The sequence below is a fragment of the Canis aureus genome, chromosome 15, assembly GCF_053574225.1.
Source record: "Canis aureus isolate CA01 chromosome 15, VMU_Caureus_v.1.0, whole genome shotgun sequence".
NCBI lineage: Eukaryota > Metazoa > Chordata > Mammalia > Carnivora > Canidae > Canis > Canis aureus.
Window position 1 is genome coordinate 45,944,014 of NC_135625.1, and position 16,627 is coordinate 45,960,640.

General features: G+C 55.3%; 2 protein-coding genes across 11 annotated transcripts in view; one reads left to right on the top strand and one right to left on the bottom strand.

Annotated features, from left to right (window-relative positions):
* DYNC2I1 (dynein 2 intermediate chain 1) overlaps positions 1 to 6,653 on the bottom strand; it is a 48,427-nt gene extending 41,774 nt beyond the window's left edge. For 2 of the 9 annotated variants that reach the window (XR_013353095.1, XR_013353096.1), the window contains exon 1: positions 36 to 846. Coding sequence is in view for 6 of the 9 variants with exons in the window: in XM_077849481.1 (XP_077705607.1) it covers positions 36 to 83 (48 nt within the window). In the remaining 3 variants the exon portion in view is untranslated. Of the gene's footprint in view, positions 1 to 35; positions 848 to 6,503 lie in introns of those variants that run through there. The other 7 variants (XM_077849483.1, XM_077849477.1, XR_013353097.1 and 4 more) reach the window with 6 other exon arrangements.
* A 7,107-nt stretch (positions 6,654 to 13,760) lies between these two features.
* Positions 13,761 to 16,627, top strand: part of ESYT2 (extended synaptotagmin 2) — an 82,310-nt gene continuing 79,443 nt past the window's right edge. For both annotated transcript variants that reach the window (XM_077849485.1, XM_077849486.1), the window contains exon 1: positions 13,761 to 14,209. In XM_077849485.1, the coding sequence (XP_077705611.1) occupies positions 13,898 to 14,209 (312 nt within the window). In that variant the 5' untranslated portion in view covers positions 13,761 to 13,897. The remainder of the gene's footprint in view (positions 14,210 to 16,627) is intronic.

A 16,627-nucleotide genomic window follows, 5' to 3' on the forward strand; every position in this document is an offset into this window, starting at 1 on the left:
GGAATGTCCCTGCCTGGCAGGCCTCCCCCACTCACCCCCAGGTACTGAGCACGCAGCAACATGACTCCTCCGTCAGCACACATATAGTCCACCTGCCATGCGCAAGACTTATTTAGATAATGAAGGAGCTCATTAAGCAAATTAAGGATATTTCCTGTAGACAAAAGGCAGATTTATCCAAGTTCTTTTTCCCTTGGAGAAACACTGCTTTGAGGGTACAAAATAAGTAAAATTTTCCTAAGTTTCAGATTTAAAGCAAATGTAGTACAAATGAAAAACAAAAACTTATTCATGGATAAGCCACCAAAAATCATCCTCGTGTTGTAGAAATCCGGGAAACAGAGTTCGCAATAGTTCATAAATACACCTACTAGAAATAAATAAAATGCCATCAATTATAAGAACCTAGCAAATACATACCATAACCACAAACTTTACTGTTATCTACTATAAAAAGAAAACATATTTTTTTTATAAATTTGTTGATTTAACAAAATGGGACCTCAGTAAGATATGTTATAAGATGATGAGCAATCAGCACAGCTATCACAGTTTCTGAAGATTGAAATTTTCCTTCTCTAATTCACTGCCCTGGGTAGAGGTTTAATACAGGACCTTTTCCAATCAAATGGTCCAGAGCTCGTTTGCCATGAGAGAGACCCCTACAGCGTGGAAGGGCACCTCCAGGGCCCAGGGGCAGACCTCCTACCACCTGTAATTACATTACTTTTGCTGGTAAGTAAAAACCATGAAGGCAACAGCTCTCTGATAGACCACAGGATCTTCCTTCTGCCTCTTGCAAGATCAGAACAACGGCCTTGCTCAGCCCTAAAGCTTTTTCTTTTTTTCACTTTTAAATGTTTTATGTTATAAAAAAAAAATTGTTTTATGTTGTAAAATAACACACAGTTCTCGCATGTCCTATCACACTCCCGTGTCACACCTACCTTCAGGAATTCTATGTACATAAGTACTTCAGACAAGGAGCTTTTTGTCTTTTTCACCCTACGCCTGGCTAAGGTTTTTTAAAGACCAAGTCCACCAGCATTTCAGCCCCTGCCCAGTGGACCAGAATTTAATTGGTTTCTCCATGTACAGAATAGAAAGGCAAAGTCAGGAGAGCTGCCTATACATCACAGTCTTCAAGCTACAGAATTACTCAGTCCACACACAGACAAACCTGAGAGGCCAATGTCCACACCAGGTGACCCCAGGGTGCGTGTCTGCTGTGTGTAAGATAAGCAGCGACTCCCGGAGGAGCCCCAGTACAGCCGCCGGCACCTCACATGAGCCATCTGGTGAACGGGCTGAGTGAAGCTCTCTGGAGCACTGTGCAGGGAGTCTTGGACAGACTTCAAGGTGCTGTCCATCTGCCCCTAGAGTATAGCAGGACTTCAATGGCATTCCCTGCTCTTCTCGTCCACTTCATGCTGACAGCCCAAGAGACCCAGGAGGAGGGTGTGGGAGCTGGGCACCTCGCCCAATGTCCTCTCAGGAGGCAGGGCCTGCAGAGTACCTCCTCCTGGGCCATTGCCCTTTCCCCTCATTACACGATGTACTGTTTATTCTCGAGCCAGACTCAGGTAGGAAACCCAGAGCCTCATTCTCTGAGTCATGCTCCAGGCCTGTTATCTCCAGTCATCCCTCCAGCCCCACTTCCCTGTTCCCAAAAAGCAGGTTCCCCAAAGCACATGGATCCCAGAACACTGCGCCTCAACTAAACAGCTCAGCCACCTGGATCTGCCTCCAAACCCCTCAGAGGATGTAGTTTCCACCAGTTACACCCACCAACCCAGGAGCTTCCAGGGTGTCCTGGACGGGCAACCCTGTGCAGCCATCCGATGCCCTCAACACCCGCACCATCTCAGCAGAGCAAACGCTCACACGCTTGCCAAACAATAAAGCTAAATGTCAGTTGAACCAGTTAGTTGCGTGTTAGCAAATGCTTAAAAGTGTTGTTTTGTTTTCCATAAATTCTTTGAAAATGGCTGCCCCAGCTCCTGATACCTGGGGGCTGAGCACCCCTGCCTTCAATACACTAGTTGCTGGTCGCAGCGGCTGGGCTGTATGCCAGGACTGGTCTGGTGGGCAGGGTACCCACATTCCATTCTCAGATCAGAGGCAACCCATCACCAAGTCCTACTATTTCTTCTTGTAACATGTTTTCTAAAGTGAAAGAAATCCATAGTCTCTGTCCAGTCCAACTGCCCTAAACCCAGCCCAGACCTTCACGTAGTGGAAGTCACATGTTGTGTATCTGCAGCACCACTCATCCAACCCAGGGGTTCTTGTTTAGAGCGCCCAGAGGTGATGTCCTTCGTGACATCAGCAGGAATGCCCAGAACTACAGGCTGGAATGAGCAGGGATACTGGAGGCCACAGAAGGGTGGCCGCCCAAGCCCACAAAGTGACTGACTAGTGTATTTGCCTGAAGACCCAAAGGGGGGAGCTGGCTCTCACACAGCTCTGGGACTGAGACATAATCTACCTCTATCTTATTCAAAATTATCCCTTATGCGAGAAGATGTTCTATATTATCAAATTCGATTACTTAGGGGTGCCCAGATGGCTCAGTGGTTGAGCGTCTGCCTTCGGCTCAGGGTGTGACCCCAGGGTCCTGGGATCGAGTCTCGCATTGGATTCTCCGCAGGGACCCTGCTTCTCCCTCTGCCTATATCTCTGCCTCTCTCTCTCTCTCTCTGTGTGTGACTATCATAAATAAATAAAAAATTAAAAAAAAAGAAACAAAACAAGCATAAGGGAAAAAAAGAGAGAAATCAAGAAACACTCTTAATTATGGAGAACTGATGGTTACCAGAGGGGAGGGGTGGGGGATGGGTTAAATTGGTGATGGGATTAAGGAGTGCACTTGTCTTGATGAGTGCTGGGTGATGTATGAAATTTTCAAGTCACTATATTGTACACTTGAAAATGATTTAACATTGTATGCTAAATACACTAGAATAAAAATTTTTTTAAATTTTTTTCACTTTTAAAAATGAAAAACAAAAAACAAAAAACGCTTCCTGTTCTAAGCCCAAGGGAAGACAGTGCTTCAAGAGCTATCTCCCTCTTTATTTAAAACAATAAAAGTTGTATGATTTCAAAATTAATTAAATTAGAAATAACAAGCAGATGAAACTAACAATAAAGTTGGAAAAATCAGAATATAGAAAAAAAAAGTCAAGGAGATGGAAAACATGAGCCATGAATTCAACATCTAACAAGAGACTGAATCAGAGTTCAAGAAAGAATGGGGGAAAAAGAAAGAAGAAAACGTAGAATACAAAAAATGTCCTAGAAGTAAAAGTAGACTTGAGTTTTCATTTTGAAAGGGATACTTAAGTGTTGAAAATAATGAATGAACAAAAGATCCACAATACACATACCGCCACATGTGTCCAGAAAACCAAGGACTAAATCTTCTGGGAAAAAAAAAAAAGTTACTTTCAAAATTATCTCATCAGCCCAACTGGTTGACAGAAGATTAAAGAATGCCTTCAAAGTCCTGAGGTAAGTATGGGGCACATAGGTGGCCCAGTCAGTTAAGAGTCTGACTTTAGCTCAGGTCATGATCTCAGGGTCCTGGGACTGAGCCCCATGTCAAGCTCCCTGCTAGGGGTGTCTGCTTCTTGCTCTCCCCCTCCCTCTCTGTCTTCCTTCACTCATGTGTGTGCTCTCTGTCTCTCTCTCTCTCTCTCAAATAAACAAATAAATAAATGAATTTTCAAAGTCCTGGAGAAATTAATTCTGATCCTAGAATTCTATGCTAAGCCAAAGTTTCAAACAAGTGTATTAGTATAATAAAAAAACTTTCTTAGAGTACAGTTTCCTCCCTACATATTTTAGTTAAAAAGGTACTCGAGGGAAAAAAAAAAAAGGTACTCAAAGATTTACTCCAGGGAAAAAAGGGAGGATTTCAAGACTGCTGATGACAGTGGATCCAAAAAACAGTACACCTAACCCAAAAGTACAAAGAAAAGAAATTCCCAGAAGATAGCTCTGAGAAGGTCTAGAAAAAAAAATTAGCCATAATTGGAACAGAAAGTCAGCAAACTCTGGAAAGAATTTTTTAAAGCAGATTTTATTAAACAGATAATAGGGCAGCCCCAGTGGTGCAGCAGTTTAGCACCGCCTGCAGCCCAGGGTGTGATCCTGGAGACCCGGGATGGAGTCCCGCATTGGGCTCCTTGCATGGAGCCTGCTTCTCCCTCTGCCTGTGTCTCTACCTCTCTCTCTCTGTGTTTCTCATGAATAAATAAGTAAATAAATCTTTTAAAAATAAATAAATAAACAGATAATATGACTGATTAAAAAGCTAAAATATGGGATCCCTGGGTGGCGCAGCGGTTTGGCGCCTGCCTTTGGCCCAGGGCGAGATCCTGGAGACCCGGGATCGAATCCCACGTCGGGCTCCCGGTGCATGGAGCCTGCTTCTCCCTCTGCCTGTGTCTCTGCCTCTCTCTCTCTCACTGTGTGCCTATCATAAATAAATTTTTAAAAAATTATTAAAAAATAAATAAATAAATAAATAAAAATAAAAAGCTAAAATATGTAAGTGGTAAGGTTAAGGAAAAAGGCTTACATTTTGCCAAAGAGAAGGCAAACACGACCTACAGGAAAATCAAAGGACCACTTAAGAAAGGCAGGGTCCAAATATGAAGTAAACTACATTAAGGAACAATTTATTGAAGGCAAGAAAATCTGATCTATTGACTCTGTTCCCAGGAACATAGTTCCTTGAGCAACACAAGCTGAGGGATACAGGACCACATTTTCTCTATCAGCCTATTCGCACACCTTACTTAGTTCTGCACTGAATATTGCTTATACAACCATGGTATTACAGTATGCACAGACTTTTTAGTTCAAAAACGTACGTATAAAAAAATCAGAAAACGCAAGTTAACAACGACTTATGAAAACATAAGGGAATGGTATAGAACGTGACAGAGGCCAGTAAGCTGGAGGACTTAAAAGATAGATGGAGGGTGGTAGTGTAGGGTAGAAAGTTCCTAATCCTAACCAGCGGGACGTTCAAAGATACTATCTAAAGTGGACATAACACAAAATAGAAACAAAGAACCTTATGTAACATTGTCAAAGTAAATGATAGAAAAAAACAAAAATAATAGGAAAGGTAGGAAATGCATGGGAACTAGAGCCCTCACCTTTTAGTGTTCATCGATCAGTACACAGAAAATAGCAAACAGGAGTTAGTGAGCCTGAGTTAAGCACTTTTGTACGCACTTCTATGACACTGATTCGATCCTCATAAACGCCCCCGAAAGTCGCTACAGTTATTCCCAAAGTCTCCAACCAGAAAACGGTGTAGTCAGTTTGCCCACAGCAGAGAAGCAAGCTCAGAAGCCAGAATTCACTCCGCCACCGCCACAGCGACCTTCCAGGCCCACAGGGCCTCTGCCTGCAGCCCACCTCCAGGTGAGGGCCCCTCAGACCCCGCAGGGGCGGGGGTACACAGCACTCAGCCCCAGGAGGGAGGAGGAGCCCCCGCAATCAGCCCCGAGAGGGCAGAGGACCCCGCACTCAGACCCTGGAGGGTGAGGAGCCCGGTTCTCAGCCACCGCACTCAACCCCGCACTCCGCCTCTGGACTGCAGGAGGATCCCTGCACTCAGCCCCCGCACTCCACCCCTGGAGGGCAGGAGGAGCCCCGCAGTCAGCCCCGGGAGGGCAGAGGTGCCCCGCACAAGCCCCGGGAGGGTGAGGAGCCCCGCACTCAGCCCCCACACTCAGCCCCGGGAGGGCAGGAGGAGCCCCGCACTCAGCCCCGGGGAGGGAGGAGGAGCCCTGCACTCAGCCCCGGGGAGGGAGGAGGAGCCCCGCACTCAGCCCCGGGAGGGCAGAGGAGCCCCGCACACAGCCCCCGACTCCGCCCCTGGAGGGCATGAGGAGCCCCGCAGTCAGCCCCGGGAGGGCAGAGGTGCACCGCACTCAGCCCCTGGTGGGCTGGAGAAGCCCCACAGTCGGCCTCGGGAGGGCAGGAGGAGCCCCGCACGCCCCCCCTGGAGGGCAGGAGGAGCCCCGCAGTCAGCCCCGGGAGGGCAGGAGGAGCCCCGCACTCAGCCCCCGCACTCTGCCCCTGGAAGGCAGGAGGAGCCCCGCACTCAGCCCCCGGAGGGTGAGTAGCCCCGCACTCAGACCCTGGAAGGCAGGAGGAGCCCCGCACTCAGGCCCGGGGAGGGAGGAGGAGCCCCGCACTGAGCTCAGGGAGGGGAGAAGAGACTCCTTCCCGGCAGCACCGCGGTCTCTCCGCCCCCCCACCCCCACCCCCACCCCCACCCCCACGCCCGCGGGCCCCTCTGAGGACTACAAGCGTTTGGCTGCACGACTCCGGGGAACCATCGCGACACCGCCTAGCGCGCGACACCACCACAGCAGGAGGGAGGCCAGGACACCGACAACCGTGCGGGTGTATATATATATATACAGGCCAACGGGAGACCCCCGGGCCCGCCCCGCGCGCCGCCCGCTCGCACCCACCTTCCCAGGCTCCATCGCAGCTGGTAGGCCCGGGAGGCCCGCCGGCGTCCCCGGCTCCTAGCAACTGGCAGGCCCTGGCAGCCGAGCGCCGAACGACCGCTGTCCGGCATGCCGCGCGGCGGCCCCTAGCGCGCTCGCGCCACTTCCAGCTCCGTGCAGTTGGCAGGCTCGAGCAGAAGAGCGCCGAGCCATCGCTGTCCCAGAATACCCCGCGGCCGGCTCCTAGCAACCGACAGGCGAAGCGAGGGAAGGCGGAGCCATTGCTGACCGCGTAGATTACCCGCCTCCCCACCGGGTCTGAGCGGCGGGCTGCGGGCAGAGACCCATGTGGGCTGGGAAGGTGGCGGGGGCGGGGTGAAGCCCCGGTCAGCGTTCGGTTGGCTGGAGGCGCTGATAACCGAGCTGGGCTGACCCTCCGGCCTGGCTGGGACGTCCGGAGTTACGACAGGGAAACTGAGGCACGGCTTCTGAGCCGCCTGCTACCTCAGCAGCTCCCTCGGTTCCTGGGTGCCTGCATCCGCAGAGCCCACGGACCAGGTGCACTCAGGTTCTGGAGCAGCATCAGGAACCGTCTCTCGTCCCACCTCTTAGAAGCAAGAAAATTAGGCACCCTAAACTCGATTGAGCAAATACACAGTAGATTGGGAGAAGAGATTTTCCTCTCTGTGCGCTCGGCACCTGGGAGTGTTTGCCGGTTTCGCAGGATGCTGCGGATCCCAGAGTATCTGACAGTTGGACGCACGGTTTCACGGTTCTTTATCTAAGACGAGGGAACTGAGACGTTGAGAGGGCTATTCTGCATTCCAGGTTTATTTTACCAGAATTATTTTATTGGAAAGTTAATATAAAAGTGCCCTTGAGCCTGCAGGCCGAGGAGGGTGGCCCTGTTCCGACGCGGGGCGGTGTGACCTCGGTTACCGTTTCCACCACCTGTATGGCCCAGTCACCACAAGTGTGACTGAGACTGCACTTAGGTTCTCAGGCACACACGCAGGGTAGACTCTCAAATCATAGTAACTGTCTGCCTTCCTGCAGATAAAGAATGTATTCTGCAGATGTGATCATTTTGAATCACATGGTATTTGACCATTTACCTAGCTTCTAGCCTGAGAGACACGAATAATGGATGCAAAGAGCGTTTGATATTCCACTGTACTCTGGTCCCCGGCATATCAGTGCGCCCTTTTCATTCTCGCTCACGAACACTCCTGTTAGGAAGAACGTAACAGAAGAGATCAGTTGGAAAGGCAGTTTCAGTGATAGCTGTGACACGGGGAATTGCTCCAAGTGAGCCCCAGACTCATTTCTCATGAGGCCATTCCCTTAATTCTCGAGCATTCGTGTGAGGTAGACATGTTACTGTTTTTCCGATGAGGAGATGGAAGGCCAGAAAGGTTAAGCACTTGCCTAAACTCACAAGGCCAGGGCAGCCCCGGTGGCGCAGCGGTTTAGCGCCGCCTGCAGCCCAGGGTGTGATCCTGGAGACTCCAGATCTTGTTGGGTTGGGCTCCCTGTGTGGAGCCTGCTTCTCCCTCTGCTTGTCTCTCTCTCTCTGAATGAATAAATAAAATAAATCTTTATTTAAATAAAAAATAAACTCACAAGGCCAGAGGGTGGATGTTCTGACGCCAGAGTCCACACTCTGTCAGCCCAGGAAACAGCTGACTCTGGAAAAGCCTCGGACCCTGTGGAACAGGAGGCTGAGGTCATGCACATCACATGACCAACTTGGGTGTGGCCCTGAGACCCTGCTCTGCTCCCCCAACTCCCAATGCAGCCAGACTCCTTCCCAGATCACTCGGTGCTGACTCTGCAGCCCCGCTGTGTGCTCACTCCCTGCTTCCGCGGCCACCAGCTCTCCTTCACGAGCATCCTCAGATGCATCGTGCTCACAGGCTTGGTGGATGCTGTGTCCTCTGGCTCATGTCCCCACCACCAGTGCCCAGTACATGGCTACCAGCCCATCTTTCCTCACACAACCAACTTTTAAGTAATGCATTTGACAGTCCCACTGCATCCTGTAATGTTCTATTGTGTTCGTGTACTGGGTAGATGCCTTCCTAAGTTCATCTGATGACCTGGGAAGCTAGAGACAGGAAACTACATAAACACTGTCTAGACCTCTGGAGGCTCCTAATTGCTAGGACACAGAAACAGGCAGGCAGCTGCCCAGAAAATGCAAAGCAAGGGTGTGAGGGATGGCTGTCTGGAAGAAAGAACTGAGGTCAGGAAGGACGCATAATTTCCCAGACAGACAGGCTGGGAAGAACAGTCAGGGCCCAAATGCAGAGACAGGAAGGGCTCCAGAAAATAGGGTGACTGTACCTGTAACCGTGCTGCCAGTGGGAATATAATGTGAGCCACGTACATCATTATCAATTACCTAGCAGCCATATTTTAAAACGAAACACACAAAATCAAATTCAATGATGTATTTAGCCAAATACACACAAAACATCATCATTTTATCATATCGATTTAAATATTGAGTTATTTTACATGCTTCTTACATCATCTTCAAAACCTAGGGTGTATTTTATTCTTGAGGCACAGCTCAGTTCAGACCAGCCACAGTTCAGGGGCTCACACCCCCATGTGCAGCAGGGCAGGTCTGGAGCGCAGGGTACATGCGTGGAGGTGGCAGGGTCCTAGAGAAGCATGAGGCGGGCAGAGAGGACGCTGAGAGGAGGACATGGCCATTTGGGGAAGGGCATTGAAATGGCATGAGGTGAAGACTAAAGTGCTGCTGGGTGGTGGGAAGAGAATGCTGTGTTTGAGGCTGAAGGACAGGGCTGCGGCCAGCCCAGGGTGGGGCCTCCTGGTGGCTCCGCTCCTCTGCCCTCCCCCAGCCACCTGTGCCCCAGGCCCTTGGAGCCCCAGCGGCAGCACCTTGCACACCCTCCCCTGTTCACGCTGGTCCCACGTGTGTGGTAGATTTCTCCTACATCCTTTTTCTAGAATTTAAACATGTCTGTCCCTCTCCTTTGCTGGACTGTAAGCCAGTTTATGATTCTAGATTATGATAAAAACAGAACCTTTTTTCACAGTAATAAGCAACTTTGTCACAAGAGTCAAGAACTTTCCTTTCCCAGCCTCTTTGGTTTTGGAGGTCAGGTAGAGCTGGTGTCACTCCCAATGTCCCATATACGGGCATGCTATAACACCTGCCTGTGGGATTAACTGGGATTAACTGTGGAGGACATGGAGTCCGGTGGGCCCCTCACTGGCTATGTAAACCAGGTGGTGTGTTTCAGCACCTCGTGCTTCAGCCAGAACCTCAGGAACCTGGGGATCATGAGGTGACCCTCCTGTACAGCAGCCATGAGCATGACAGGAGCAATCACGTAAAGCACCCAGAACAGCACTGAGTGCAAATGCAGCACAGGGCCTAACAGGTTTACCACTGCTACCAACAGACCGGCACTGGAGTTATAAACACCTAGGGCAGGTGAAAATAGGTGGGTGCCAGAATCAGGGCCTTCCTTCACAAATGTATAAATTACCTGCTACTGCCTGGAACCCTAACTGGAGCCCTTCCTTCAGGAGTCCTGCCCCTGGCATCCATGCCCTGCCCTTGGGTGTGAGCAAGACCTGTTGAGTGTGACGGGATCAACTCACAGGGCCAGGCTACTGGTCAAAGGGGAGGTAATCCTATGTGGGCCACTCCTACTGTCTGTGAAGAAGATGAAGAGGCCAGAGGGGGCATATGTAAGGAACATAGGTGACTCCTGGCTGTCACCCAGCAGAAGTCAGGGACCTGTCCCTACAGCTGCAGGGAACTGGATTCTGCCAACACCCTGAGCGAACTGGGGAGGGGATCTCAGATGACAGTCTCCAGAGGTGACCACAGCTCAGCCAACACTTGCTTTCACCTAATGAGACCTGAGCAGAAGCCCTCATGAAACCATGCAAATATCATCTGCAATATCGAAAAAAAAAAATGGAGTGGGAGGGACACCTGTGTAGCTCAGTTGGCTAAGCGTCTGCCTTTGGCTCAGGTCATAAACCAAGGGTCCTGGAACTGGGGTCCCCACTTGGGACGCCTGCTTCTCACTCTCCCTCTGCCTGCCACTCCCCCTGCTTATGCATGTGCTCTCTCTCTCTCAAATCTTTTTTTTGAAAAAATACATCATAAAAAAATCCTAGAATGTGGCTTGTGACTTCTAGATGGCTCCAGGTGGGTGCTCTAACACGTACCATCTAATTCAGACTCCCCCCTCCCAAGAACATCAGGGCTCCCCCTCACCTGCACAGAGCTGCTTCTAGGGCTCCTGAGGGCTGAGCTGTATTCAGCAAAAAGTGTAGTCATGGAAATAAGCATAAAATATACAAAGGACTAACTCGAGGAAGGAAATACCACAAAACGTTTCACAGAAATGGATATATACAAGTTGTTTTTGAAGGATGAACAGGAGTTTTGCATCAGGACAGTTTTGCGAAGGGCAGGTCAGATGGAGGAGGGATGAGCAGCAGTGTAGACCCTAGATCAGGAGGACAGGTGAGAAGCAGGGTCAAAAGTGGACAAGAGCCTGTCCCGCACAGGAGCCATAACTTCACATTAGAGGCAAAGGAAACATAAGGAGGGAAGAGATTCAATCAAACCTGCATTTTGAATTGGACATTTGATAGAAATATGAACTTTTACCAATGACATTTGAATTAATTTCATACTTAGAGAAGATATGCAAGGGAGGAGGACCGCCCCACGGGGAGAGGAGGACAGCCCCACGGAGGGAGGAGGACGGCCCCACGGAGGGAGGGGGACCGCCCCGCGGAGGGAGGAGGACCGCCCCGCGGAGGGAGGAGGACGGCCCCACGGAGGGAGGAGGACGGCCCCACGGAGGGAGGGGGACGGCCCCACGGAGGGAGGGGGACGAGCCCACGGAGGGAGGGGGACGGCCCCACGGAGGGAGGAGGACCGCCCCACGGAGGGAGGAGGACGGCCCCACGGAGGGAGGAGGACCGCCCCACGGGGAGAGGAGGACAGCCCCACGGAGGGAGGGGGACGGCCCCACGGAGGGAGGGGGACGGCCCCACGGAGGGAGGAGGACGGCCCCACGGAGGGAGGAGGACCGCCCCACGGGGAGAGGAGGACGGCCCCACGGAGGGAGGAGGACGGCCCCACGGAGGGAGGAGGGCCGCCCCACGGAGGAAGGGGGACGGCCCCACGGAGGGAGGAGGACGGCCCCACGGAGGGAGGAGGACCGCCCCACGGAGGGAGGGCGACGGCCCCACGGAGGGAGGAGGACCGCCCCACGGAGGGAGGAGGACGGCCCCACGGAGGGAGGAGGACCGCCCCACGGGGAGAGGAGGACAGCCCCACAGAGGGAGGAGGACGGCCCCACGGAGGGAGGGGGACGGCCCCACGGAGGGAGGAGGACCGCCCCACGGAGGGAGGGGGACCGCCCCACGGGGAGAGGAGGACAGCCCCACAGAGGGAGGAGGACGGCCCCACGGAGGGAGGGGGACGGCCCCACGGAGGGAGGAGGACGGCCCCACGGAGGGAGGAGGACCGCCCCACGGAGGGAGGAGGACGGCCCCACGGAGGGAGGAGGACCGCCCCACGGGGAGAGGAGGACGGCCCCACAGAGGGAGGAGGACCGCCCCACGGGGAGAGGAGGACAGCCCCACAGAGGGAGGAGGACGGCCCCACGGAGGGAGGGGGACCGCCCCACGGAGGGAGGGGGACGGCCCCACGGAGGGAGGACGGCCCCACGGAGGGAGGAGGACGGCCCCACGGAGGGAGGAGGACCGCCCCACGGGGAGAGGAGGACGGCCCCACAGAGGGAGGAGGACGGCCCCACGGAGGGAGGGGGACGGCCCCACGGAGGGAGGGGGACGGCCCCACGGAGGGAGGAGGACCGCCCCACGGAGGGAGGAGGACGGCCCCACGGAGGGAGGAGGACCGCCCCACGGGGAGAGGAGGACAGCCCCACAGAGGGAGGAGGACGGCCCCACGGAGGGAGGGGGACCGCCCCACGGAGGGAGGGGGACGGCCCCACGGAGGGAGGACGGCCCCACGGAGGGAGGAGGACCGCCCCACGGGGAGAGGAGGACGGCCCCACGGAGGGAGGAGGACCGCCCCACGGAGGGAGGGGGACGGCCCCACGGAGGGAGGAGGACGGCCCCACGGAGGGAGGAGGACCGCCCCACGGAAGGAGGGCGACGGCCCCACGGAGGGAGGAGGACGGCCCCACGGAGGGAGGAGGACCGCCCCACGGAGGGAGGAGGACGGCCCCACGGAGGGAGGAGGACCGCCCCACGGGGAGAGGAGGACAGCCCCACAGAGGGAGGAGGACGGCCCCACGGAGGGAGGGGGACGGCCCCACGGAGGGAGGAGGACCGCCCCACGGAGGGAGGGGGACGGCCCCACGGAGGGAGGAGGACCGCCCCACGGAGGGAGGGGGACGGCCCCACGGAGGGAGGAGGACGGCCCCACGGAGGGAGGGGGACGGCCCCACGGAGGGAGGAGGACGGCCCCACGGAGGGAGGAGGACGGCCCCACGGAGGGAGGAGGACCGCCCCACGGAGGGAGGAGGACGAGCCCACGGAGGGAGGGGGACCGCCCCACGGAGGGAGGGGGACCGCCCCACGGAGGGAGGAGGACCGCCCCCACGGTGCCCTCACTGCCCGCCCCGCCCCGCCCCCCGGGAGCGCGCTGGGCCCGACGTCCCATTACACACTGAGGTCCTCACGGGCAAAGGTGCGCACACACCGGGACGCGCCGTGCTCGGGCCGCACGACCCAGCCGCCGAGCTCAGCCCGCCCTTCGGGTGACGTCACTCGTAGGCCCCGCCCCGTCCCCGGAAGCGTCAGCAAGTCGGGCCCGCCCCCGCAGCCAAGGGATGGGCCCTGGCGCAGGCCCGCATCCAGCGCCGCAACGGCTCGCCCCGCCTCGCCCGCCTCAGGTGACGACTCTCCGGGCCGCCTCAGCGGCGCCCCGCCCACCGCCTCCCACGTCGGCCCCACCCGCTCCCGCCTCCGAGGGCGCCCGCCCCGCCCCCGTGATGACGCCACATGCTGGCCCCGCCCACCCGCCGTGGGTACGCGGCTCGGGTGCAGGACCGCGTCGCCGCCCCCCCCCCCCGTACGGCGCCCCACCGGGCGATGACGTTCACGTCGACCCCGCGTTTACTGTTGCCTCCGGGGACGGGGGCGGAGCGGCGCCCGCAGGATGACGTCACCCACCAGGCCACGCCTCGCCCCGCGTGGTGATCCCCCTGCCCCGGGCCGGGGCCGCGCCCGCCGCCGCCTCGCCCACCCTGCGTGCTGACGTAGCACGCCGCCTGCGGGCGGAAGCGCGGGCGGGCGGTTGCGGCGGCCGGGTGCCCTCAGAGGGGCGCTGGTGCGCGGGCCGAGGCGCGGCGGCCGGGTCGGGACGCGAGCGCTGCGCGATGAGCGGCGCGGGGGACCGCGGCCCCGAGGCCGGCGCTGCCCGGGCGGAGCCCCCGGCAGCGGGGCTGAGCGTGGACGTGGCGGGGCTGCTGGCGCAGCTGGCACGCAGCTTCGCGCTGCTGCTGCCGGTGTACGCGCTCGGCTACCTGGGCCTGAGCTTCAGCTGGGTGCTCTTGGCGCTCGGGCTGCTCGTGTGGTGCCGCAGGAGCCGCGGCCTCAAAGCGACGCGCCTGTGCCGGGCGCTGGCGCTGCTGGAGGACGAGGAGCGCGCCGTGCGCCTGGGGGTGCGCGCCTGCGACCTGCCGGCCTGGGTGAGTGCGCCTGGTGCCCCGGTGCGCCCCGCCCGCCCCGCCCGCCGTGCGGTTGCGGGGACCTGCGGGTGTCCTGAGCGCCGCCGGGCTCCCCGCCCCCGCTGTCTGTCGGGCGTCCCCGCCGCCAGGGCCGCGCCCGCCCCTCCCCCGGGTCCGCAGACCCCCACTCGCATCCCCCGGCCGGCAGCCCGGGCAGGCCCGCTTAGGGGCGGGGGGCGGGGGGCGGGAGGCGGGGGCGGCTGGCCCCGGCCCCAGGCCCCGGCCCCGCTGGCAGTGACTCGCGCCTCTGGAATGTGCCCTGGGAGGCGGCGGCGGGAGGTGCGCCCAGCGTCCGGCCGGGTCCCGCCGCCCCTGCCCCTGCCCCTGCCCCTGCCCAGCCCTGGGACCGTGGGCGCTCGTGGTCCCGGGGAAGGGAGCGGGGGGACGGTCCCCAGAAGGGGGCTGCGAGCCCTTTCACTCTTCCTCTAGGAAGCTCTGGCTCTGTAGGGTGGACGTGACTCCAGCCTGAGCTTCAGAGGAGGGGTCAGAGCTCTTGGGCACTTGCACGGACAGCGAGAGTCTTGTTAATTGATCATTTTCACCCGGGAGCTTGTGTGCACAGTGGATTTCTGCAGCGAGCACAGGCATGCACTGGCTTCCCCCCTTTTTCTGCTCACTCCGAACTCTAAGCGGGAGTTGCTGTGACAGCTTCAGATGCAGGAAATCGTGGTCACTTTACGATCAACGGCGTTCCCCGGAGGCTTGGGGTGACCGTGGCGTGACACGGCCGGCCAGTGAGGCTCGCAGGGGTGGTGGTTTCTTGGCGGAGCAGAGCGCCTGGAGAGGAGCGGCTGTTTCCAGCCCCGAGACCCTCGCGAGGTCGGGCGTGGGGTGTGAGAGCGGGGTCAGCCGGGGGCCAGCCTGCTCGGTACCACCTAGCGGGGCAGGCCACACTTTCTGTTTCCTTCGCGTAAAATCAGCGAGTCACACACACGGTTTGAAGTGAGGTTCGACAGTAGGAGCAGCCTGCTAGGAGAAAGCGAGCATTCCCGTCTTGGCAGTACTGGGACGTTGTTCTGGGGCCCCTGAACTTCAGGGTGCTGTCTTGCTGTGAGTGAGATGTGTCTGCACGTCTTCGTGGTGCGTCATTGACAGCGGTGATTCATCGTAGGGTGGACGCTAGGAAGTCCTGAACCAGTGGGTACCCACTTCCTAAGCCGCTCTGGTCGTGTCCATCCCTAAAGTAATTTATGCAGGGTGTGGACAATCGAGGTAGGGTGACTACTCCGAGAAAGAGCATGTACACTTTTGAATTAAGGGGGGCGGCTAGGGGGGTGGGGAGGCTACCGGGATATGAAACATGGATCTCACTTAACCCTGTGAAAGTTCTATTAGGCCTTGATCCTATAGCTTGTATATAAACCGTGTTGTTACTCATTCTACACTGTTTTCCCGGTCAACAGGGAAAATGCTTGACAAGTGTGGATCGGTGGATGAGGACTGGCCTTTTGTCCAACAGTGTTAATTGGGCCCCGTAAAATTAGACCAGGGGTGAAGGGAATATTATTGAAGAGTTTTTATAGAAATGAAAGAAAAAAAAAAAAAGAAATGAACAAGGACGATTTTCCAGTGAGATTTTTATTTGAAATATTAGAACTGGTATGAAGTCTGCCCCTTTCCTACTTTTACGGCTGTCCATAAATGCTGACTGGATGGCTGCACATAATAAGTAGAAACTCAAATCTGGCATATGCAGTACTACTTAACTGTTTTGACAGTTGGTCTTTTATTGCTCTCATACTTTGATGATTAACATTTAAAGCAGCCAGCTTCCTTATTAGGCAGTTGTGTACTCTTAATGTACAAGCTTTTCTTTGGGGAGAGTTCTTTTTCCTGTAGTTATTCTGGGAAGTCCAGGAGAATTTATCTCTAGCCAAAACTGAGTTTGTGTGGGCTAAGAAACGAACAAGAGAAAAGAATACACTTTGGTCTCAAAAAAAAAAAAAAAATACACTTTGGTCTCATATGAAGGAGGACAAATATTTTTTATTCTTAATGTTAACCATTGGCTTACACTTTAATAAAATTTGGTGAATACTTGTAAAAAATAGTCACATAGCTATATAAGAAACCACGGTTTACCTCTTTTAAACAGTGGTTGCCACTTTACGGTTAGCTCTTAGAGCAATTATGTGCTTCCAGAAGATGTTAGAGACCTCTTCATGCTGTGAAGGAGATGTGGATGCTGCTTTGGTGGTGTTTTTTTGTTTTTTTACTTATACTGGTGCTTCTGCTCTAATTTAAAAAGGAGGAAGACTGTTGCTCTGAGTTATTTGGTCTAAATGCTTCATGAAGTTAGAACAGAATGCCTCAAGAGTACTAAACATAGAGTAGTAATGTCTGTTTTTTTTAGTTTGAAGTAAAAAATGGATTTAGAGT